This window comes from Genypterus blacodes, unplaced genomic scaffold (genome assembly GCF_046128005.1).
Source record: "Genypterus blacodes isolate CSIRO-AG114 ecotype Tasmania unplaced genomic scaffold, CSIRO-AGI_Gbla_v1 ptg000143l_1, whole genome shotgun sequence".
Classification (NCBI taxonomy): Eukaryota; Metazoa; Chordata; class Actinopteri; order Ophidiiformes; family Ophidiidae; genus Genypterus; species Genypterus blacodes.
This window is the reverse complement of record NW_027466945.1, coordinates 387,569-411,020: the sequence shown is the minus strand read 5'-3', so window position 1 is coordinate 411,020 and position 23,452 is coordinate 387,569. Positions and strand designations below refer to the sequence as shown.

Sequence of the window (23,452 nt, the reverse complement as noted above, 5' to 3'; positions counted from 1 at the left end):
TTAGTTTGTTGTTGTTGTTGTTGTTGTTGTGAAGTTGGTTGTCAAGACGTCGGTGTAATCCAAGCACCAAAAAACTAATTCATGACACCAGTGAGTAAGTTTCTACACGGACAGAAAAACAAAATGACACGTACAGAAAAAACAGCAAATTTCGACAAAGTAGCCCACTGACAAATAAATATCAGGAAACATTGACATCTCACAATAGTGAACTTTGAGCTCCCCCCCCCCCCCCCCCCGTGTTTCACTCCGTGTGTCAAACATTATGCAGTAAAAGGAACAACACACACACACTTCCCTACTCGCCGCCTCTGGAAAAACTGTGTCCCGGACAGATTAACTCAGAGCGGCCCAATGGTGCGTGAGACGTTTCGGGGGGACAGAAACATTGGCTTGATGTTTAACCAGGCTCAGAAACTTGCTTTACACCCTTTGCAGGGGGGGGGGGGGGAGGAGGAGGAGGAGGAGGAGGAGGAGGAGGGAATTCAAACACACCGGCATCAAAATAACACTATATCCCCTATGGAAAGAAGCGACGTCTCGTAACAGGTTGGCATATCAAACAATCGGGTTTCGCGTTGATCGCTACTACAGAGTCGAGTAAAAATGTCCTCCAAAAGTGAAAGGTGACAACACGAGGCCCGGCAAAGACCCCGTTGTGCTAAAATGACAACGCCGAGCGCGGAGCCGGCGCTTATTCGTCTTCCGTCTCGTCGTCTCTCTCTCTTTATCGAGCGTTTCCCCCGTCAGTGTTTAGTTCTGTGTGTACGTCGTCACCTGGGGTGTTACGGATCCGTGCGGTCAGCTCCCGTTGGTTATGATCACTGAGGTGGCCTTGTGTCCCTGCATCTGGTCGGCCTGCATCCTCACGTGCGCCGCCATGTCGTACTGGACGCCGCCGCAGGCCAGGCCCGAGTAACTCCGCAGGTTCTCCGGGTCGTACAGGTGCTCTAAGGAGTACCCAGTCAAAGCGTAGGCCGCCTGCCGGTCCAACGCCGGCCTCTCCTGGGCCGGGTAGAGCAGCGGGCTGACTTGGGGCTGGGGGGCGTGGGGGGACAGGTCCGTCTGCATGTAGTCTTTGGTGAGGGAGAGGCCAGAGCGGGAGATCCCGTCGGAGCTGGGGCTGCTCAGACGAGAGAGAGACGCCGGGCTGGTGGTGTTCTCGTCGGCGTCGTGCGGGCCCAGCGCTTTGACGGCGTCCCGGTGGTGGAGGCGTTCGGAGGTCAGGTCGATGCTGGGCGCCCCAGGGCCGCGGCAAACCACGCTGGGCATGCTGAGCTGCGAGTGGTGGGGCAGGGAGGCGCTGAAACACGGGCTGTGAGCCTTGGCCAGGCCGGAGACGTCCAGCGGGCCCTTGTGCTGCTGCAGGCGGCTCTCTTCCTCTTTGATCATCTGCTGCGTGGCGCGGATCAGGGTCTCCATCTTACTGGGCTCGCGGGGGCTGGCCCGGTAGTGGTCGCCGTGGTAACGCTCACCTGAATCGCTGGTGGAACCGCCTCCATCAGGTGAGCTCACAACGCTGTCTTCATCCCAGTGGCCTCGCCCTGAGTCAAAACAGTAAAAGACATTGATGAGTCCTCTCTTCTCCTCTCCTCTCCTCTCCTCCCCTCTCCTCTCCTCCTCCTCTCTATGTTCTCATTTATTTCAAATGACAGTTACTCAAAACTATTTCTGTGTTGTATTTGTGTGTGAGCTCGTCTTTGACGTGCATGTGGAGCCCTGGTGAAGTCTGCTTGGCAGCGGCACACAGAGGGGCTGCTTCAGTGTTTGAGGATGTTAAATGTGAAATAACTTGGCTTTAGATTGCAGGCAATTTTTGAACAACAGATGGTAGCAATCGGCATACTGGCAAGAGACGCCGTAAACAACTTAGCGTGTCCCATAATAACATTCGGGAAACAGCTACCAGGAGCAGCGAGTCCAGAGTTATTTCCAGAGACAGATGGTCGCGGTCTCAACCTTAACACCTCACCGTGGATGGCTGCGTGGTAGGATGTGATTTCGTAGCCCTCGCTGTTCTCCGCCGAGGATTTCGGCAGCGAGAGCACCGAGCGCGTGGCGTCCCACCACACCTCTCTCCCCGACTGGGGGGTGCCGAGGAAGTAGCGGCCGCTCTGGCACCGCACGCGATCGCAGCTGGTGGCGTGCGGGTGCGCTTGGGCGTGAGCGAGGTCCTCCTCTGATAAGCCCAGGCTGTAGCAGAGGGAGCCCGAGTCCGGGTACAGGCGGTAGGCGCAGGACGCCTCCGCCGCCTCGCCCGGGTCCAGCAGCTGGGGAGAGGCGGAGTCTGTCAGCGGGCTCCCTCCCCATTGGCTGTCTTGGTCTGACTCGGAGCGTTCGGGATTGAAAGCTGAGAACTGTTGGGGAGAGGAACAAGAGTCTCACAGTTGGAAAGGGTTTACGGCGCCGCTCTAAAAGCTCTCCATTTCTTGTTTTAGCGACGTAAAAATGCAACACGGGGCGTTTAGAGCAGGGGGGGGGGGCGTTTACCTGCGGGTAGGGCGACACTCGGGCTTTGGCCTTAGCCTGGGTCAGACGGGACTTGGAGCTCTTCCTGTCTTCGGCGTGTGTGTCTGCGTAGGGGAAGGCCGGCTTGCTGGGGCTCATTTGGTCCAAAGACAGCTGCATTCCCTTATACTCCGTGTCCCTGTTCACACACACACACACACACACACAAACACGCAGGTAGAAGTTAACTTAGCCTGAGTTGTCCACAGCCTTTTTGCAATTGAGTAGTTAAGCCACTCACTAAGGTTACTCGCACATTAAAAAGCGATAAATCCGGTTCTTCAAAAGTCAAAATCAAAGTTAGCTTAATCTGAGTAGCTGACCTGGATCATGCAATTGTCCTGCGGTTTACTAAGACATGTAAACGCCACCTCCTACTGCCATTACCTCTTCATCCCCCCCGTGTATACGTTTCACTCTACGCCACAGTTTCCAGAGTATCTCATTCCTTTCTTACGGGCCCTTGCTTGCTCAGTCTGGTCGCAGTAATGAGATTAATCTGCAGCAGACGTCTTGGCTAATATTGAGTATAGATATCGGGACAGGCATTTTCTTTGACGTACACACTTTTGTACGGTGACTGATGTGAGGACTATGAGAAGTCAAAACGATATTGGAGCGATAAGGTGAAGAAATGGACAAACCCTCCCACTTCTTGGCTTCGAGTGCAAAGAGTACACGGAGAGGAATAACACACACACACGCTGGAGAAAGTTAATCATTCTTTACAGCGGCGCAACTTTTTGCAGGGAACACAATGTGTGCGACTGTGTACACACACACACACACACCAACCAACTGCCTCTGAACTCCTGAACCTCTGCTCGCTTCCAGCCGACGCAGGAACGGGACTTTCTTTTTTTCAGGCGTTAAGATCGCCGTGACTTGTAAAATTTTGGGTCGCTGCATTACGGACTCATCTTTGACGACTTAACCTCCTGTCCCGTGACTGACCTCGATGAGGGGGGGGGGGGCGAGCGTCGCCGCGGAGAGGGAGTGAAAAGGCTCCTGTGTCAAGTGTTCAGCAAACACGAGGCCTATTCTTAACTTATCGCCTCGACACAGTGTGTAATAGCAGCTGCCGGCGTTTTCAAAACCGCCGGTGGCCCGTCGCTGACCCCCGGCAACAGACAGCCCTCTTTAATATTACTCCAAATATGACCCGTTCTTTATGTACGACGCCTTCGGGGGGCCGTGTTTGGACAGCGCCCGACGCAGTGCGAGAGCCTTATTTGCTCTTGCTAGGTATCGTTACGGCCGGCTGAGGGTTTTTTCTTTCTTTTTTTTTTTGTGCATCCTATCTGTGCCCTGGCTGACTTCTGTCTGAGCCAATAATGTTGGGCCTTTGTGCAAACTCAGCTGTGTTAGCGGAGTTCCACCTCGGGGGGTCAAAGTCAGAGCACCTTCGCTGGCTGAAATATGCCACCGCCAGCCTCCAAACATGATTTATTAAGGGTTACTTGTTGGTTTTAAAATGCCGCGGAGGCGCCGGGGACGGAGGACTTTGCCGGGGTCTGATTTTTTTGAGCTCTTGCACTCTGTGACATTTTGGATCCGCGGTATGTTTTGACTTAATGGCGCGTTTGGAAAATTCGCCGCCGCTTTAATTTAGTTACTTTGTTTTTGTCCTTAGCGAATTGGCGAAATCAATACTGGAGTGCGGCCCCGTATGCGCACACACACACCCCGCGTACGTGCGCGGAAGGCCGCGCACGTACGCGGGGGAAGAGAGGCGTGGATCAACCAAACCTAACAAGTCAAATCCAACATGTGCCACAGCTATGAGATAGCTATTGATTCTCAGTTCACCATTTCATCGATTTTTTTCCTTTCCCTCGCCTGCAGATCGATGGTGACAGTAGAGGTTTTTTTGATGGGGTTGAACCCTGATGTTTGTCTTACTGTCTCAAAGGGCCTTAGTGTGCTTTGTGCTCTCATAACACACAACTGCCTCGAGCTGGAGCCACAGTATTTGGTGGATTTGTACAGAGAGGCTGCGGAGGGATGAAGGAAAAAAAGGGATTTCTCCGAGAGATAAAGACCGGTCGCATCGTGGAGCCGGCTAAAGCGCGGGATCAAAACTCTACGGTACCAATTTATAACATCTGGATCGATCTTTGCCGCGCTTCCTTTGGCAACATCATCTGGATCTGGATCTGTTAGACCTGCATGGTGTAACTACGATCACATTCGTAACAATTAACCAATTCCACCAGCTGCCCTTCACAAAACACACTTTCCATCCAAAACTCACACAAACGTCTTCAGAAATCATTTGTCTTGGCGGCGCGAGACTCACGTGAGGACGTAGTTGACGCTGACTATGCAGTGGGGCCGGGAGGATCGGCTGTTGTGGACGATGGTGGCGTAGCTCTGGACCCAGACCCAGCCGCCGTGCTTGGCCAGGAAACGGTAATACTTAGTGGTGACTTGGCCCTTTACCAGCACTGGGGGGTGGAGGGAGATAAAAAAAGAATTAGACAAGAGGGAGAGATGCTGCTTAGGGAAGAAGTGGATAATGCATGAAGGAGCGCGTGTGTTTGTGTTTGTGTGTAACTGCGTGATTGTCTGCAGGTTTTTCCTGAGCGGGCGGGAGGGGGACGGGAGGGGGCTGGGGTCAGGCAGCCGACTCCAAATGCACAACAGAGGCGGCTTGTTGTAAACTCACAGAGGTGGTGCGCACAGCGGAGGTGGAAGATGTCACAGCTGTGGACGTGGTGGTACAGCGTCTTCTCTATCAGGTCCTGGGGCTCATAACCGGTCAGCTCTGCTACTCTGGTGGGAAAATATGTGAGACATATTCAAAATATGCAGCAGCAGCGAAGATTCTTTAAATTCCTTTGTATTGCAAAGAGGAGGAGGCGTCACGTCGAGGGAGGACCTTGCGCCCCCTTCCTTGGATGGAGATAAGGAACGATTGTTTCTCTAACGGCTCGTCACGTGGTCGGCTCACCTGGAGTCGAGGAAGATGAGCTTCATGTCCAGACTGGCTCGGAACATGAACATGTTGCTGTGCAGTTTGATCTCGGTGACGGCGCTGGGGGGCAGAGAGTGACCCACAGCCACCAGACCCACGTTCTGGTAGCAGCCCTCAAAAGGTGACATGTCCAAGCTGTACTGACGGATCTTCAGGTAGCCGCTGCAGTGGATCACCTGAAGGCGGAGCAGAGAGGATGAAGAGGCGAGGGAAAAACTGAAAGAGGAAAAACTAAACACGGTCTCGCCTGCTTTAATAAATGTGTGATTATTTTTATGTAAACACAATTAAAGATTTAATGTTCAAAGGGGTTAGCACTCTAATTCTTTGTTGTAACATTCTGGCAATTTTATATCAGACTCTGACCAGCAGCACAGGCCTCTGCTTTCAAATTTCACCTGAGCATTAAATGTGTTAAATTGGCTTCACCGAAACAAAATTACTAAGTCCGATAAAAAAAAGTTTGAGAATTCTAGACTTCTTAAATTACCTTGTATCCTCCACTGGTGAGGCCGGCGTTTCTTTTTGCAAGCACACACTTCATTCTCAGAAAGAAAGAGCGCTCCATTTCATATTCTGAAAGAGGACAAAATACAGAAATCAAGGGTTGATCACTAGAAACAAAAAAAACCATGAATGAATGAATAATAATTATAAAATTAGATCCCAACCATAATAATAATAATAATAATAATAATAATAATAAATAAATAAAAACATGTTTACATTTGTTTTATCTTTTTTTATATAATAATAAACTTTTTTTCCCGTATTGTTGTAATTATCACTGTTGTTATCATTACATAAAAACACAAAAAAATGTAACCAAAAAAATGCTCATTAATTATGAATTTATCAATTTATTTCCAAACGTCTGGAAACCAAATATGTATCAATAAATAAATAAATAAATAAATAACATGTTTTACTTGTTTGACCTGCTGAATAACACACCTACACACGCACACACACACACACACACATATATATATATATTTATATATATAGCGGACACAGTTAGCAGTCCTTTATGAGCCACATCAGGGCTACATGCATCAGAGTTCCATGCGAGTCCCACTGTGGCACATTCGCTGGATAAATGCGTTTTTCCATTCACAGTCAAGCTTCCATTAAAATGCAAAATAGCTCCGGCCTCGCGCGCGTGCGTCTGCGCGTGAGCAAAGGCGAGAGCTTTTTTTTTTGTGCCAGCGCGTGTGTTTATATCGTTACCTTGGACGAAGTGTGAGTGATAGGGCTGATGAGGCGTCAGCACGGCCGTCATCTCGTCATGGTCTGCGGGGTGGACGTACTCGTAAATACTGTTCCCGGTCAACTCTACCTGTTGAGAATAACGCAGGTAAGTAACAAGTTGCAGCTGAAAGTAAGCTTTAAAGATAGAAAAATAAATAAATAAACAATTGTTAAAGTCAATAAAGCGGACCTGAGACAGTCCTAAGTGGACCGATGCCGTCTCTGATATGTACATTATCTTCCCATCTGGGGCCACGACGAAGATAAATCCATCCAACGTCTGCAAGGGAGGAGGGAAAATGTCGCTGTCAGTGTGCACGGTGGTGCGGCTCATTACCAGTCAAAGGCGCTGATTATAATAAAGACATAATATATATATATATATATATATATATAAATATATATAAATACCTGCAGTAAATGAGCACCCAGCTCGCGCCCGATGTTGTCCAATGATCTGGTTCGACTCGCGTGACCCCACGCCTCTCCCAGACCTGCGGCACGAGCGGTGCAGAAAAAGAGGGACATTAATATTATGATGATGATTATGACTATTATTGTTCTTGTTTTTCCTCTTCATCTTATTATTAATATCTCACAGAGGCACACACACACACATACTGGTAATGTTCTTGATCAAATGACCGTCTACTGCATATTTAGCAGGGTGTTTATAATATAATAAAGCGCCAAATAAGCACAGAGGCGGCTGTGCTGTCTTCTTTATAATTTCTATAATTTTATTTTTTATTTAATTATCCTCACACAATAAGCAAGATGTGTCAAAAGTATTAATAAATTTGTTCCTCAAAGTATTCTAGCGTTAACTTTTCTTTTTGCCGTTTTATTTTCTTTTATTTTGAAAACCTTTCGACAAAATTGTACATGTGTGTTAATTGCTGTACCTTTGTATTCTAATATCGACAATTATTATTGTTATTATAGTAATATTATTGCCTTAGTGGAGATAATTTGTAGAAAATATTTAAATTTGTCTCACTAAAATTATGAAGAGTTCGTTAACTAAATAACACTAAAAATAGCTCATTTATTTTTTAAGTTTCAAGTGAACCATAAATGTGTATTTTATTTTATTTTTTGTCGCGTGCTGCTGTGTGTGTCCCGCTGTATGCAGCCGGTGTTTGGAGTGTAAACGGAACAAAGAAAATAGCTGTGCTGCTCATTGAAATTCATTCAGTTTCATCAGAAATCTGGCGGAGCTCGGGTACCATCAATAAATTAGTTTTCGTCTCCCCTGCTGGAAATGAAAATGAAAAAGGGCTCACCGCTGCTGGACATGCGCTCTAATATCAGAGAGAGCAGGGAGAGATGGATACACACACACACACACTACATGGAGTGTTTGCAAAAGCAGAAATTACAAAGGATCCATCTCTTGTTATATGTCAGATTTCTTCTTTTTCTGTGCTTTTTGCTTCATGTTGTTCCAAAATAAAAGCCCGTATAACGCAGTTTCTATGTATCCTGGCAGTAAAGGCTGAGCTGCTTTGATTTCATTGGAGATCCATTTGGAGCATTTTTCAGCGGCGCCTCCTGCTTTATGTGCTCGGAGCTCATTAGGAGCCTTTTTTGGGGGGGGCAGGAGGGGGGTCCTAATTGCTGCGTCTTGTTCCGAGTCACGCAGACAAAAGCAGCATGCAGAGACACATAAGCACATTAAAAAGAACCGAAATCGATTAATTAAGAGTCCCCTGTGGCTCAATGACAAAGAAATAAGTCTAATATTCCTGTTTATTCCTGAGTTAAAGTGTGTGTGAATGTGTGTGTCCTCGTTTTTATTAGAATTATTCTAACTGTATTATGTAGAAGTCCATCTATATAATAAAAGGGCAAGAATAAAGCCTTTAGTGTGACAGCCTGAGCTAGTTTATGATCAGATAATGAGTGTGTAGCCTATTGACACGTTGCTATAATTGTACTTTACTGCACTTTAATCTCAAAGCACGTCATCATTATTCTGCAGGTTAAACCTCACACACACTGCTCGGGTCAAATTTGAGCCGTTTTGTACAATTTAAACGAGGGAGAAAAACACACTGAATAAATGACTCAGTATATATGTCTCATTTTAGACATAATTTCTACCAAATGTAACAGTAATAAACAAAAATATACATTTAAAAATTCGATAATTTGAGCTAAACAATGTAAAATTGCTGAAAATGCACTCTTTTACACTGAAATTGCATTTAGTGATTATAATGAATATTGTCTTGACTTCCGGTAAACTTAGTTGAAAGCTTAATGGAGGTAAACACACTCTCACTCATAATTCATGACAAAATTCATCCATGACTGCTGGGATGTTTTCAATAAAAAAATACGTAATGGTTCTGTGTAAGTGTCTAAACTGAACAAGCAAAGTGTGTGGAGTTTTTTAAACGGACGTAACGCTGCAGATGAAGAGTATAATGTCTCACCCTGAGGGAAAACTATCCTCATCTTCAGGTAACTGGTGGTCAGTCTTATGATGGAGGCCTTGTCCAGCTGAGACGTGATGGCGGACGGCAGCGGCAACATTTTAGCTAGTTCATAAAATTCACTGTTCTCCTTTTCCCGTCTAGTCCTTGCGGCCGTTTTGGATTTCTCCTTCATCTTGCTGCCTTTCTCTTCCTCACTGTAGTCTTCCTCCCCTTCCTGCCTTCCTCTATCTGCGGAGTTATGGCGCTTCCACTGACTTCTCCCCGCTTTGCCTCCTTTTCATGGCAGGATTCTCACTCGAATATATTAAAGTTGGAGGTTTAACGTCCAAACATATACACGGATTCCTGAAAATGTGTGGATATTCCTGTCTCCTGGTGCGGTTTTGTGATGGTGTTTAACTCGTTATAACTCCACGGTGCAGCGGTTTGCCTTCACCCATGACCTGCAAAAACAAACGCAGGGACAAAATGACCCATTATTCACAAATCAAACAGGTGAAGGAAGCATAGGTGAAATTAGCAACGGCGCGAGGGCCTGCTGGTGTTTAGGCTCCACCGGATATGATGTCACTGTGCCGTATGTTATTTGGATGTATGGATGAAACAACCTTATTGATTAATTCACTCATCAGTCAAAACAACAAGTGTGAATCATATCCGAGTGGCTCAAGCAATAATAAACAAAAAAATAAAAGCACAACAACAAGCATGTCCGGTAACAAATAAAAGCACATTTTCCTGCACTCAGTTGGTATAATTTGTAGGAGGATTTGACAATATTAGAAACAGAAACATGCACGTTCTAACATATTGTTTTACTTAGAAAATTCTGGTCGACAACATGAAAATAACACCATAAAAAAATGCCTAAAAATACACAATAAAAGCTTTATTTTCGACAAAAACAAGTGAATTCCGTCATTGAGGTGAGACGATTGCGTCAGAAGGCGCTTCGCTCCAGCTCGGTGGAGGAAATGACACTTGAATCCCAACACCATTCCTCAAAACGTGTGCAAATGCGCGGAGGAAAAACAAACCGTGACATGATCTCACCTCGCGCCGGCGTTAATTCCACTCGTTTTAATGAATTAAAACGTTAAACTCCAGCATTAGCGAACGATTTTTTAAACGACAAGAGGTGTGATGGTGGCGGAGCGGACGTACGCTATATTTCCCTGCATCCGCGGATCGATCCCGTGGCCTCGCAACAAGCAGCCCGCTGGGAATTTCACCTGTCCTGAACCAGGTTCACCAGTCGTCCCAGTTAAGTTTGGATTCAGCTCCTCCTGGATTTCCACCTGGAAAGGCGAGCGGGGCCGTGCGGTGCATACACCTCTCCAAATTATAAGGACGCGCAACGAGTGGCATTCGTGCCCAACAAGCCTCTTCTCCTCAACCATCTCACGTCTCTCTCCGGAGCTGCACGGGACCCGCCCACTTTCTTTACACCTTGCGCCGATTGGACGAAAGCGACCGACTTCGCGCTCTGATTGGTTACTGGCAGTGGGCGTTAATTTGGTAAGGCGAGGAATGCCTGGCACTTGATGCCTTACGGCCGGAGTCAGCCGAGATTTGATCCTGTCGTGTCTTTGTCATTAGCGACCAGTGAGAGTGGAGATCATAGATAAAGCTGTAATAAATACACACATACGTGCGAAAGTACACACTAACACACACAATCACATCCGGATATCACAAGATTAATAACGGCCAAATTAACAACTATTGAGAGGAAATACATTAAGGAAAAGCACAAAAACACATGCAATTAAACCAATCAAACAGTATAATAATTTAAGGTGACACTTGATATCTGATTTCCGCGTATTAAGGTGGAATTGACGTTTCTACTCCTCAAACTCTCTTAATTTCGCCTCATTTCTCACACTGACAAACGCATTTTTAATTCCTCATCACTCTGTGTAAGTTTCTACCTTACGTGTAACGCGTTTAAATGGATTGAATAAAGTTTTCCAGGAATGTTAATAGCAAATACCGAGTTGTTGACATGTGCAGGAACACACACACAGACACAGACACACACAAACAAGAAGAAAAAAAACCCCCACACAATTCTGGCATGCAGAAAAAAAGGGTAAAATGAATGAAAGAGTGTTGTGTTGCGTTTTTTTGTTTTTTATCTGTTAGGATAAAAATATGGTGACGCGAAACTGATGCTGCTGAATAATAAATAGGCCTTAAAATCACGCGCCTCGCTCTCCATCCACCTTGCAATCATTTTAGCCAGCTAAAGTAATTAATTCGACATTTGTTTGGAAAATGGCACCGGCGGGACCAACATCTTCCCGTAATCACATCACAACATATCTGCTGCCTGTTCATATGCTCACACTTGTTTCCCTGATTGGTTCTGCACCTTTGTCGACGCAGCCGGGTTGGCCTTGAACACTATACGCCTCCATGCATGTTGTGTTTACATCTATTTCATGCACGATTTTGCGCTTTAGATGCATAAAACAAGAAAATATGGTGCTAAATTCTAATTTATCCTCATTAAGTTGAGCCCGTTTTGTGTTTCTGCGATTTCCAAGTGCTGCATGGGGTTTGTAATGCAGACGAACAGAAGCTGGATGTAGCAGAGCAGAGCAGAGCAGGAGCGGCTGTCCGGCCTCATGCAAGAGTTTGGGATCCGTCAAACACGTTTATCTGAGGATTAATTTCCATGGTGTGAATCAGACGAGAGCGCCGCGGTGCATGTAGTTTTTTAATTAGAAAACCGGGCGCCTTAGATGGAGAGCTGGGGGGTGGTGGTGGTGAGGGTGGTGGAGGGCAGAGCAGCGGGCGCGGTGACGGGGGCGCGGACGCATGACGGTGAGCTCATTACGCACATAATTAGGCCTTAAATTGGTGCTGCATCCTGCCATAATTGGAGATTCTCCTGCTGTCCGCAAAGCAGTTTTCGCTGTCCCCCCCCCCCTCCCCTGTTTGTGTGTGTGTGTGTGTGTATGAGAGAGAGAGAGACAGAATAGGCTGACAGAGGAGTAATAAACAATCCTTCTAGCTGCCTGTTATGAGATGTATACTGAATAATATATGGAATTGTGCTTTCAAATCGAAATGGATGTTTAAACAGCAGGCAATAGGAAACAGGTATGCTAATCAGGATTTTGACAGATATTTAGTGTCATTTAGCCACTGTTTTCCTTCTCTGTGTTTTGACAACATCAATGTAATGACAGGCTACATACAAATAAAGAATGTTGTTGTTGAAGACAGATGGAAATGGAGACATAAAGAGTGTGTAAAGGTTTGGACTAGACTCACAGATGAGTAGGACGTAGTTATGGAGACACTCACACTCGCTGCCGATGCTCACTACACTGATAAAAGTGATCGTGTTTATCACACACAGAATTTGACGAATAAGTCCAGCAGATCGATCCAAACATATAAAAGTTGCACCTTCATATTCAATCATAAACAATGTCAGATGCACCTTTTGCTTCCACTTTCCGGTCTAACTGAAGTACCTCCTGTCTGCGAGTGAAATCACTTATACATACTGAAATGACCTGTATGAATATGTATACGTACAGGATACATGCATATAACTCAAACACTAATATATACAGGAGGGCTTCTATAGTGAATGTAGGAGGGTTTCAGTGGTGAGAGTGAGAGTGTCTGGATATTGAAGTCCTACACGGCCCCTCATACTATTCAGCAATCATGGTAGTTTGTAACAGATAAAAAGACGAAATTGGCAATTAGAGTACAACAGCGATATTGGACATATTGGACATATGCTGTTAAGATCTGTCTGAAGTATCTGATCTTTCTGAAAGGACCACAGGCTCTCACAATGCAGATCCATCCGCAGGGTCAAAGGTTTCCATGGTGACCTCACTCTCCACCTACATGACTTCAGTTACATGGATGTTTTTGCTGCGTTTCCTTATCCCAATTTTATTTTGCCGTACACAACAAAAGAGCAGAGCAGAGCAAAAAATCTTCAGTAGAGATGGAATAAATGATGATGTGGACCTGCAGGTTTAACACACAGCTCCCACATCAGCCAGGACTGCCCCACACACACACACACACACTCCCCCACTGTGCTGACTGACAGCCTGTCAGCAATGGGAAGTTCTCCAAGGGTGTGAGCCCAGTGTGGCTGGTGGAAGATTTAGCCTGCCCGGACATCCTGTTAATGCCCCACCACAGGCTGTCACAGCAGGGGGGCTCGCTTTACTGTCTCCCCCCCAGCCCTCCAGCCCCCCAGCCCTCCCTCAGCCCCACCACCTTCACCCGTCTTTCCATTTTTATACTGCTTTTTTACAAATCACGCTTCTCCATGGGAAGGCAGGTCTCAAATCCTCCCCAGCGTGGAAAAAGCTAAGAGAGGGGGCGTGGGGGTGAAAGGTAGAAGGGAGGTGATGGTCTGTACTGTCCATAATGTACACTGCATCTTAAAAACATTTTGTTATAGTCACCTGTTTGTGGGTCAGTGGTGGAGTACAGTATGATTGTCACTTAACCATAACATACTCAAGGTGCCATTGAGCAAGGCATTCAAAGTTGTCTGAACTGGGAACTGACTGGTACATTTACATTCAAATTTAAATTTTACTCTGATTTGCTTAAATAAATTGAGAGATATTTACTGGTAAAACAACTACATTATATAAGGGTATATACAAAACACTGTCTTGCTTATTATATGGTTACATTTGCTACGTAATTTTACATAGTTTATGAATTTTAAACAAATTTATTACTAATTACAAGCTTTCACTCCCAAAAATAGCCCCATTAGCGCTACATTGTGCTAGCATAGCAATGAAAGTGCTACATAAACAATGGCAGCAGTATCAAAGCTACTAGCTAGCCTGTTTAAGGTTAACATTAAATTGCACATTTCCAGTAATTTCAAAATACAAAAGAGTAAATGGGATGTATTTTTTGTAAGTGGACGTTGGCGTCTTGCTTTTCGTTTTGAAAGCCTGGAAAATCTTCTTGTCCGGTATAAAGACAAGGAGGCAGTTTGTAGCTGGGAGCGCTTTGCTATGTGAAACAGCAGTAAACACTCTCTGTTGATTGGTCCATGATGAAATTCAGCTGTCTGTATTAATAAAGTAATTATGCTGCAATTGACATTAGATTTATTAAAGATTAATAAGGGATTGACATTAGATTTCTTGAGGTATGTACACATTATAATCAGACTCAGCCTCCTCCTCATGCACGTCCTCACCTGGCTGACTCCCACCATTCTCCAGTTACACAATGTAGAAGGGCAGCACACTATCAATTCTGACTGATTTGTTTCTTCATCACAGCACAGACAAATGACAATTTGTTAGTGTAGTTACTGACCACTGCATCACTGCATTTAGCTTCTCCATATTGGAATTGTTTGCTGTCTCTGTTTGTATTACGATGTGTTCTGGTCTGTGTGGTTCCAGACTCTCAAACTAACCGTCACAGCAATGGAACATGATATGCATCAATTGTTTGTAGTTAGCCTGAACCAACATGCAATAAACCATAAACCATAAAGTTGAACTTGTGTTGAGTAGTGACCCAAGAACTGAACGAACCATTATATGTTCCTTGATCTTCTGCCATGTTTAATTTATCTGCAGGCTGCTGCTGCCATGGAAATGAACCTTTCCAATCCCTCTTCCTGCCTTATTTCCTCTTCTGCACACTCTCTGATATCTTCATCAAGGAATAATACACAGAGAGGATGGATCCAAATTATTTGATTAGAGGTAACATCTGATAAATTGGGAGTGAGAATGATGGGAGGATTACAGTTTTCACGTGCAGGTGAAGAAACAGGGATAACTGCATCTGAAGGTTCAGGGGAAAACCGCAGGCCCAGGAAGGAAAAGAGAAGGAAAGATGGAAAAAAAAAAAACCCAACCAATTGTAAATCGTTAGTTAAAGATTGTACAGGAGGAGTGAAGGCAATGAGACTCAGGCACCATGTTGGGATGCACTCCATGCTCCAAGATTGAAACAGTTGGGCTCGTCTAAACATGCTGCATGTTTGACTAAGATTTGCCAGTCGTGTTTTCTGTAAGCTATTACGGACTCTTTGTGTTCTGTTTTCCCTAAAAGACTGAAATATTATTAAGTACTCCCTACCATCTTTTCAGAAAGCCATTTTATTTGGAAAAGGGATGGTTGGAAATGTTATATTGTGTGCTTTTTGCCAGCAACAGTGACTCTTTCCCATCATTTTTTGCTCTCTTCGTCTCTTTCTGCCAGGCCCTTCACTGAGCCCATCTGCTTCGTTCGAGCCTTAATTAACCACCCTGCCATTTCCTCTGTGTAGGCTGCGTTTGAAGGTGCTTAGAGTGCACCAGTCAGCCCCGCAAGTTCATCAAAATGCTAATTCAACCCAAATTAAAGTTGTGATTAACATTACACAGTTTCCTGTGCAGACAAATTGATCCTACAACTGGCCTCGGCAGCTCTCTCTCTCTGTCTTTCTGTCTCTCTCTCTTGTGCGGTGATGAGTGTTCTGGGAGAGTAAGTGTTCTCTCTCGGGTGTTCTTGTCATCACCACCAAAGTGGAAGAAAAACAGAAATAGACCAAAGACAAGGCTCAAGGTGTGGGAGTAAGCAGCATGTCTACATGCAAACAGTTTTTCCGATAAACAGATATTCCGTACCACTGAGAAATGTGTATTCCCATGATTTCTTAGTACTGCTCTTTAATACTTTATATGCATATCAATCCACAGTTGTTTATATTTGTGAGGTATCGTTTGCAGCCTCTGCATTGTCTAAGTGTGTAGACAAATGTGAGGAAGCAATAAGCTGCACTGCTGATGCTGTGACACAGTTCTGATTGTATTTACCCTGCTCTCCAGCTGCCTCTGTGCCTCCCATCTACTGACAACACCTTCTGATTTCCAGCTACATTTACAGCACCAGATACAAATGACCCAATTCAGATATTTTTTGCTCACATATGGCACATATTGGGAACATGCCAACTGTAAAAAAGGAAAAAATATATAAAATCACATCTTCTGAGATGCATTTTGCGTGACATCCACATGGATATAAATCTGATTACCTCCTTAGCAGGAGGTAATGAATAGTAATCCCTCATATAACAATGGGGGGTAAAAGCCGCAGTACGTTTAATCGGAAATTCCCTTCCCATAGGTCAAATTAGTGTGTGTGTGTATGTTTGTGGAGGGTTTCAAAGTGAAAGTGTGATCTGTTATTCTCATTTATATCCTAATTTATAATTGCATGGAAATTGCAAAAATACATAGAAGACATTCAGCCCCACAATAAACCCTCCCCTCTCCCCAAAGTGAAAGTGTGCACTGTTATCTCCATTTTTACAAAGATATACACACAGTATCACCCCCTTGACTCTTGCAGCACAGGTGCCCAGGAACCTCAGGGGCATTGCCCTCTGAGGGAATAACATCAAGCTCCAGCTGCCCCTGAAGTCCCTGGAGGAGGAGTTTAAGGTGACACTGGCTAGAGAGGTGATGCTTTATAGGGACTCCAGCGACCCCAAAGTGGAAACCGAGAGAAAGTGGCGAGCTGATGAAGCTGTGCTGCAAGCAGAGTCATGACTACACCACAGAGTCAGCAGGTGGGAGCAGCGACGAGGGGGAGAGCTGGTCTCAGAGCCTTCCTAACTCCCCTCTATAAGAAGGCCCAGGGGAAGGTGAGCCACAGGCTGGTCCAGGAGACAGCAAGGGCAGTGGTGGAGGAGCAGCTCACATTCTGAGCTGCTGCCCAAAGGGTCTCAGGCAGGGCTGGTACACCAAACACCACAACCAGGTTCTGAAACCCATTGCAGCAGCCATCAACATGGGTATCAGCAGCTGCAAGCCCGCCCCACCACCCAGAGGATCACCTTTGTGAAGGCTGGAGAGCAGCTGCCAAGGACCACTGGAGCCAGGAACTTGCCAGGAATCCCGGCAAGACTGGCAGCTCTCTGTGGAATTGGTAAAACAGCTGAAGTTCCCACAGCACATCATCACGACCTCCCTGAGGCCAGGCATCTTTCTGGTCTCAGAGGCTACAAATAACATCGTCCTCACAGTGCTGTGGGAGGACCGTCTTGAGGAGGCCCACGAAAGGTCTGTTGGAAGCAGGGCTGGAAGGGCGTGTATGCCCATCCAGGTTGATTGTAGAGATTTTGTGGTGCAATGACTCTACAAAGCCTTGAATGCACTGGGCATCAGCAGAAGGAGAAGGAGAAGAGCATCACAGGTGCAGCGGGAAAAGGTCTCCACGTGGCTCCAGATCAGGAGAGGAGATCCATGGCAATGCAATCTGAACACAAGTCTGGTCTGATCAACCATGGCTAGGTGTCTGATGTTGCGAGACCTGAAACGCCCTACATCACTGATGATGTGTTCAGGAGCATCCAAGAGATGTAGTGTACCAATCTATCTGACATTTTAGTTGAAAAGGAGGTAAGCAGAATCTTTAGGAAGCTTTAGGTTGTTTGTGTGGATATTTGAGTGTTTATTTATGGGTTTTATATTTCAAATGTCAGTCTAGATCACGTAACTTTAACTTTCAGGCCCTCTGTTTCAAAACAGGTCTTTGGCAGACAGACCATAATACTAGGAAGGTCACAACTTTTCATGCTAAATATGGTAGATAATTCTTTTCACACAGCAGACACACCAGTTGAGGGGAAATCCTTCACTCATTTTTCTCTGCGTCCGTCTGCCACCGGGGCACCAACACTGACATGTTGGAAACAGCATGTGATTGCACATCCACACGTCATTCATGAATTTACTATCCGGTTGCAGCTGGTCTTTACTGAGATGAACAAACATAGGCAGAGCTCATTTGCCTTCTGGCTTGGAAGCACTTGATGTAACGTCCAGGCTGAGGCAAATCCAACAGAACACAAAAAAAAGCTGCACACAAGGACAATGAAGACTGCAGATACTATGTCTTATTATTATTGATAATGAATAGAGCCAATACTCAAATCCTAAAATCAGCAGTGGGGATGAGCCCTAACAGTCTGTGTTATCAGTAACAATGATACACACTGCTAATGGGTTTGCAGGTTTAGCTGTTTTTTTTGGAGGAGAAATCAGCCAGGCCATATGCTCCTGATACAACAGAAGCTTTACCATATGTATTTTTGTTAAAACGACAGCTTGACATTCCCGATGGGTAAATGACAGCCGTATTTAGGGATGTACTGTAGTTATACACACACACGCACACACGCGCGCGCGGATAAACTTCTTGTGGTAATGAAAGCCCCTGGCGTTCATCACTCTGTCTTAAGCAGTGGTTATTGAGGCATTAAATATGTCTACACAGGGCTCAGTGAAAGGCTGCCAGATCAGTGTTCTCCTCTGAGGGGGCTCTGTTTGCATACAGACAGGTTGGGGGATTGGGAACGTGCGCTGAATGGAGCCTGGGAGTCGTAACTGGGTGCCCACCACTCTGGTGTTAGTGCCATTATGGGATGTCACTGTGGGAGAACCGCGGCTCTTCAGCGGGATTACTGAGATTCTTGCTGAAATTGAGCGGAATTGCAAATGTGGGCGCCAGATTCTCTCCTGAGTGAGGCGTGTACGACGCTGGCACAGACACACACACACACACAAAAGCACACACACGCACACACACGCACACACGCACACACGCAGGCACGCACACACACGCACACACGCACACACGCACACACACACTTAGATGTGTGTTCAAGCTGATGCAAATGCACAATTAGGACATTTTCTCACAACAGGAACATGGTGATGCTTGCTTAAAAATATGATATCTACAGACTAACGCAGAGCGACTCACAGCAGTGCAGAGTATCTCATCATGCTGCAACACGCTCACTGCTGGTTTGCATAGTATTAATGTAGTGGTTTGTTTTGTTATTTTAAACCCTGCTCACAATCCAAATTTCTTATTTTGGAACAGTATAAATTTGAATAGTATGAAAATGAAGTGAAATGAATCTTTATACTGGTAAACGATTTTACATCCACATCACATTTAAACCTAAGAGCCTATGTGAGGATGATGATGATGTAATGTTTGAAAACAATCCTACACACTGGATTTCTTGACTGGGATTGAATATGTTGTTAATGTCTCAGGTTTTGTTATTGAAAAGGAAGGGTTGCTCCTGTTTAAGGTTGTTATCTATTCTCTCCACTCTTTTAACTATATTTCCTTGTACACTCTCTCCCTTCACGTCCCAAAATTTGGACGTGGCCAAAACAGCAATGTGTTCCATATCTACGTCCTGGATTTGAGTGTTTCCAGTCTCCAGTTTCTATGGACTCAAATTGTTGTAATAGATTATCACCATGCTATCCATTCTCTGCTCTTTTTTTAAATCCACCTGTCACTTGTTATGATGATTGTTTTAGCCAATCAGTGTGCAGGTACACAAAGTGGGCCGGGCTTCACACACACTTGAACACATTTCAGCTTTGACTTCACGGCTGTGATTTAGGGAGGGAACGGACAGTTGGCTCTCTATGGCTTGATGATAACAATAACCTACGTCATATAACGATTTAGGAATGAACGACAGGAAACACAACCAGTCATAAAAGCAAATAGCTGACGTTGTAAAACAATAAAGCATATGGAGAGCATTTGAAATCAATTGCGAATGCGTTGAAAACACTTCAAAGTTCCATCAAGACTCAAGACTATTTATGAGTGAATTATTTTTGTTTTTTTCCTCCTGCTACACTACAGCACCATAGAGAAAAAATATAAAATGACTATAAATAAGCACCTCTCTGTATGTTGTATGCATTATGAACTTGTACGACTCGTAACAGAGGCCTTTACAACTCAGTAGCCTCGTTTCTAATGGGTGTGGGGGGGTCAATTTGCTGAGGCCGCACTCCCATCTGAGGTCCCTTCTCTTATGTCGTAAAGTAAACATGCTGAGTGTGACCCTGGTGAGGGTGAACATTAACACCCCAGTTGCTGGCCCAGGGGTCACCCAGGGGTCAGCAGCCTGCGGTGGAGGGATGGATGGAGAGCAATCTGGCACAGTGACAGGCACACCAATGTGGCCCCCGACTCCTCACATCACGTCGGATGTGGAAGGCAGTTACCCCCCCATTCTCTTGTCATGTGAAATCTGTCTTTAAAACAAATGCATCCATGACTCTTGGTTCAAATCCTAAAGTTGTTTACTTGTGTACTTAGACCAGGCAGTGCATTTAAGATTTACTTTATAAAAAAGCTGTGGACCCTGGTGGTTAAGTGAAGTATTTGGAGAAGTTTCTTGTCAAAAGATAAAATAAGCAAACTCCCACAAACAAACAGAACACTCACTACAGCACATCTAACTAAAACAAATATTTATATACTATTTTCGGGATCTTTCCCCCATAAGAAGGCAATGGTTCTTCCATATTAGTTACAGTAGTTCCATTCCTGTGCTCCCTGTCCAAGTATATACTACAGCATATTTTGTTTTGCCAGGAGTGTTTCACAAGTGAATTTATGGCATTTCTAAACATTTTCACCGTGATTGCGGCATAATATGTCCAAAATTCAGTAACCAGAAGAGGCAGAGCAGAATGGCGAGTATTTCCCCCAACGGTGACACCCTGGTGCATTATTCAGCTTGGCGTTCACCCTGACTGTGGGGAGCCACAGATGTCAGACACGGCTAAGCAGCTATTGTTGAGAGCAGACACGGCCAACACAGCACACAAGACTGGTCAGTCATGATAGGGTAACTACATATTCTGTATAAAGAGAGGATGAAAGTGACGCACAGACTGTGAATGATAGACTGGGGTGAAGAATATGCAAATCATTTTCGCAAAAAGATATTAAAAGGCTCTATTTTACTGTGTGGCAAACCCCACCTGTCTGAAAAAACAGGTAGAAAAACATTATTGGCAACAATTATCTGCGTTACAGTTTAGGAAAGCAAGAACAAAGTAAAGGATTTATAAGCAAATTAAGACACTAAGGTTTGTTATTTGTTATTTTAGCAGTGCTTATAAAACCTCCCCGTGCAACAATTAGGTGGGCATAGATCACAATCTTGTCTTTGCAGACATTAGATAACACCAGGAGGCTTTGGGACATCTCATTCGCATTGGGAACGGTCTGGAAGACGCTTTACTAGATGGATTTATATGTGGCCTGCACTGCTTTCCAGTGATTGAATGTCCGTGTGCATGTGTTGAGCCGACTCTGTGAGGATCCGTCAGGGGACTCATAAGGCAGGTTTGAATTAGGCGTGAGATAGGGAGAGGATGTTTGTGTGCGTGGGTGTGTGTGTGTGAGAGCGAGAGTATCCGTGTGTGCATGTGTGACTTTGAGTACTTTATGGGGGAAAAGCGTGTAAATAATGACCGGAGACAGATGTGGTCTCATCTCTGAAAGGATAAAAAGAAAAAATTGCTTAGCATCATTATGGAGACTTCAGGAAGAGGGTAAAGCTGGAAAAATGTTCAGGATCCCCCATAAAAAAAGGATAATCCATTAATAAAAACAAAGGAGGTATCCAATGTGGATGGGGCTTAAACACACACATGTACGCGCACACACACACACACACACACATACACACACACAGAGTCTTCATGTTGTGTTTGATGGCACCACTGTTTGGCCATATCCAGTTGCACAAAGTGAAATTGAATCTGTAATATGTTCCCAACATCCCACAACCTGTTTCATGTGTGCGGGCTGTGGCTTTACCTAAAAGGTTACCTAAAGCTCTAAACACCACAAGGACAATAAAACATGAGCTGGAGAGTTGTGAGAGACATAAAGCCGGCGCCTTTTAATGTTATATTGATTTACAAACAGAATGTTAAAACACCTCTCTGTCATGGGTCATTAATGTCAAACCCTAACGAATTGCAAAAGGGTCCTGAACTGGAGCCAGTGCACATGAGGCAAATGGAAGTTTTTTAGATCCACATGCACAGGTTTTAGGTGTCCTGGTGTCTAGACAGTAGCGGCCGGACAGCGTGAGCCCCCCATCTAAAGAAAGAGCTAGATTACAGCCCGATGAATACAGGAATGATGTCATAAGATAAGAGCCGAGGAAAAGGGGGGAAACTAGCTCATTTGTTAGCTCGCTAACGCTTATACTGCTGATGATATAGGCAAGTGTTTATATAAAAGGAGATGTTTGGGATTACACTCATCGTCAGCTGTAATTATTCAGTGTATCCACCTATGGCACCGAAGCTGTTTCACTCACTCATATTGATTAGTACAGGTAGAATGTTAACTTAATTACCGTCTGTTTTGTGACCTTTGCAACAACAAGGAAGACAATTATACTAATGAATGTATATCAGAGTCAGTCGACATGCAAAAGCATATGAGCAACACCGTTACGTGCTATGTGATAAGTGGTGATACTGACTGACTGACTACAAGTATACAAACTCTCTAAATATATTTATATAGTTATAACTCTTACTTGTGACATACGTCAAAGAATATGACGTGTTTTCTTCTTTGGGCGCGTATGAATGATGCTGAGGCGATTGTTGTCACATACGCACAAGATATCTAATTAGATTGTTGTCACCCTTTAAAGAAAGCAAAAGTGTGTTTATTTCTGTCTGTATTTGTGTCAATTGCTGCAGTGTGTGTGTGTGTGGGTCTCGAGAACTAAACGTCGCACACAATTGTTTCAGGTCTAACAGTTATGGGCCAAAGATGAAAAGAAAAAGAAACGAATGCAGCCACCAAGTGCAGTTGATTAGATTTTTCATAAATTATATTGCAATTTGTATGAAAATAAATAAACGCCAGGTAAGCCAGATCTGTTTCAAGAATTCCAGTTTCTGAGTTTCATGCATGTTGTTTTATTTTGTCCATACTTTTGTTATTTTTAGATTAGTACTATTGTTAATTCAACATGCATCCTTAAATCCATTTGAATTTTTCTAATCCATTCAGAATATGAAAAACAATATTACAGCATATGTTCACCTCTTAATTTCCAGTTGATCAATGAAATCACATTTAATTCTAGGAAATGTTGAGTTTTTTCCCCGCCTCTGAATTCTGGGTAATTCTTAAAATGTTTCAAAATGTATCACACAATGAATGAAAATAGTATTATATGTTTTGTAAACGCGTTTTATATGAACAAATTAGATTTATACAAATGTAGTGATCTAAAATGAAGAAATTACCTGAATCCAGATCGTGATTCTAGAAAAAGCTCTAAAAAGTAAAAAAAAAAAATTAACAGTTTTTTTGTTTTAGTTCTTAGTTCCTGAAGATTCTTCAACGATGACAAAGTTCTGATGATCCGTTTCGACTG

General features: G+C 44.4%; 2 protein-coding genes and 1 long non-coding RNA gene across 3 annotated transcripts in view; 2 read left to right on the top strand and 1 right to left on the bottom strand.

Moving 5' to 3' along the window:
- Window positions 1–366: 366 nt before the first annotated feature.
- On the bottom strand, window positions 367–9,352 carry LOC143012232 (single-minded homolog 1-like). The gene is made up of 11 exons (XM_076165270.1): window positions 9,178–9,352; window positions 7,148–7,230; window positions 6,927–7,016; window positions 6,716–6,824; window positions 5,976–6,061; window positions 5,462–5,661; window positions 5,177–5,283; window positions 4,808–4,955; window positions 2,491–2,647; window positions 1,973–2,357; window positions 367–1,544 (listed from the first exon to the last, which is right to left on the bottom strand). The coding sequence occupies exons 1-11, from the start codon at window positions 9,350–9,352 to the stop codon at window positions 802–804; spliced, it is 2,283 nt and encodes a 760-aa protein (XP_076021385.1). The 3' UTR covers window positions 367–801.
- Window positions 3,497–5,792, top strand: LOC143012233 (uncharacterized). Its single transcript, XR_012965029.1, has 2 exons — window positions 3,497–4,920; window positions 5,083–5,792. It is a non-coding gene; the product is annotated as an uncharacterized LOC143012233 (long non-coding RNA).
- Window positions 9,353–11,930: 2,578 nt separating the features above from the next.
- Window positions 11,931–23,452, top strand: part of LOC143012247 (glutamate receptor ionotropic, kainate 2-like) — a 133,328-nt gene continuing 121,806 nt past the window's right edge. The window contains exons 1-4 of the mRNA XM_076165290.1: window positions 11,931–12,012; window positions 16,832–16,940; window positions 17,049–17,264; window positions 17,348–17,475. Coding sequence (XP_076021405.1) covers window positions 11,931–12,012; window positions 16,832–16,940; window positions 17,049–17,264; window positions 17,348–17,475 — 535 coding nt within the window. The remainder of the gene's footprint in view (window positions 12,013–16,831; window positions 16,941–17,048; window positions 17,265–17,347; window positions 17,476–23,452) is intronic.

What these genes read in the sequence shown, in the direction of transcription:
- LOC143012232 (XM_076165270.1), bottom strand. Translation starts at nt 9,352, where the DNA reads ATGAAGGAGAAATCCAAAACGGCCGCAAGGACTAGACGGGAAAAGGAG. An exon ending in TGGGTGCTCATTTACTGCAG is followed by an intron (nt 7,017 to 7,147) that starts GTATTTATATAT and finishes CCTCCCTTGCAG; the next exon opens with ACGTTGGATGGATTTATCTT. An exon ending in TCACTCACACTTCGTCCAAG is followed by an intron (nt 6,062 to 6,715) that starts GTAACGATATAA and finishes GTCCTCTTTCAG; the next exon opens with AATATGAAATGGAGCGCTCT.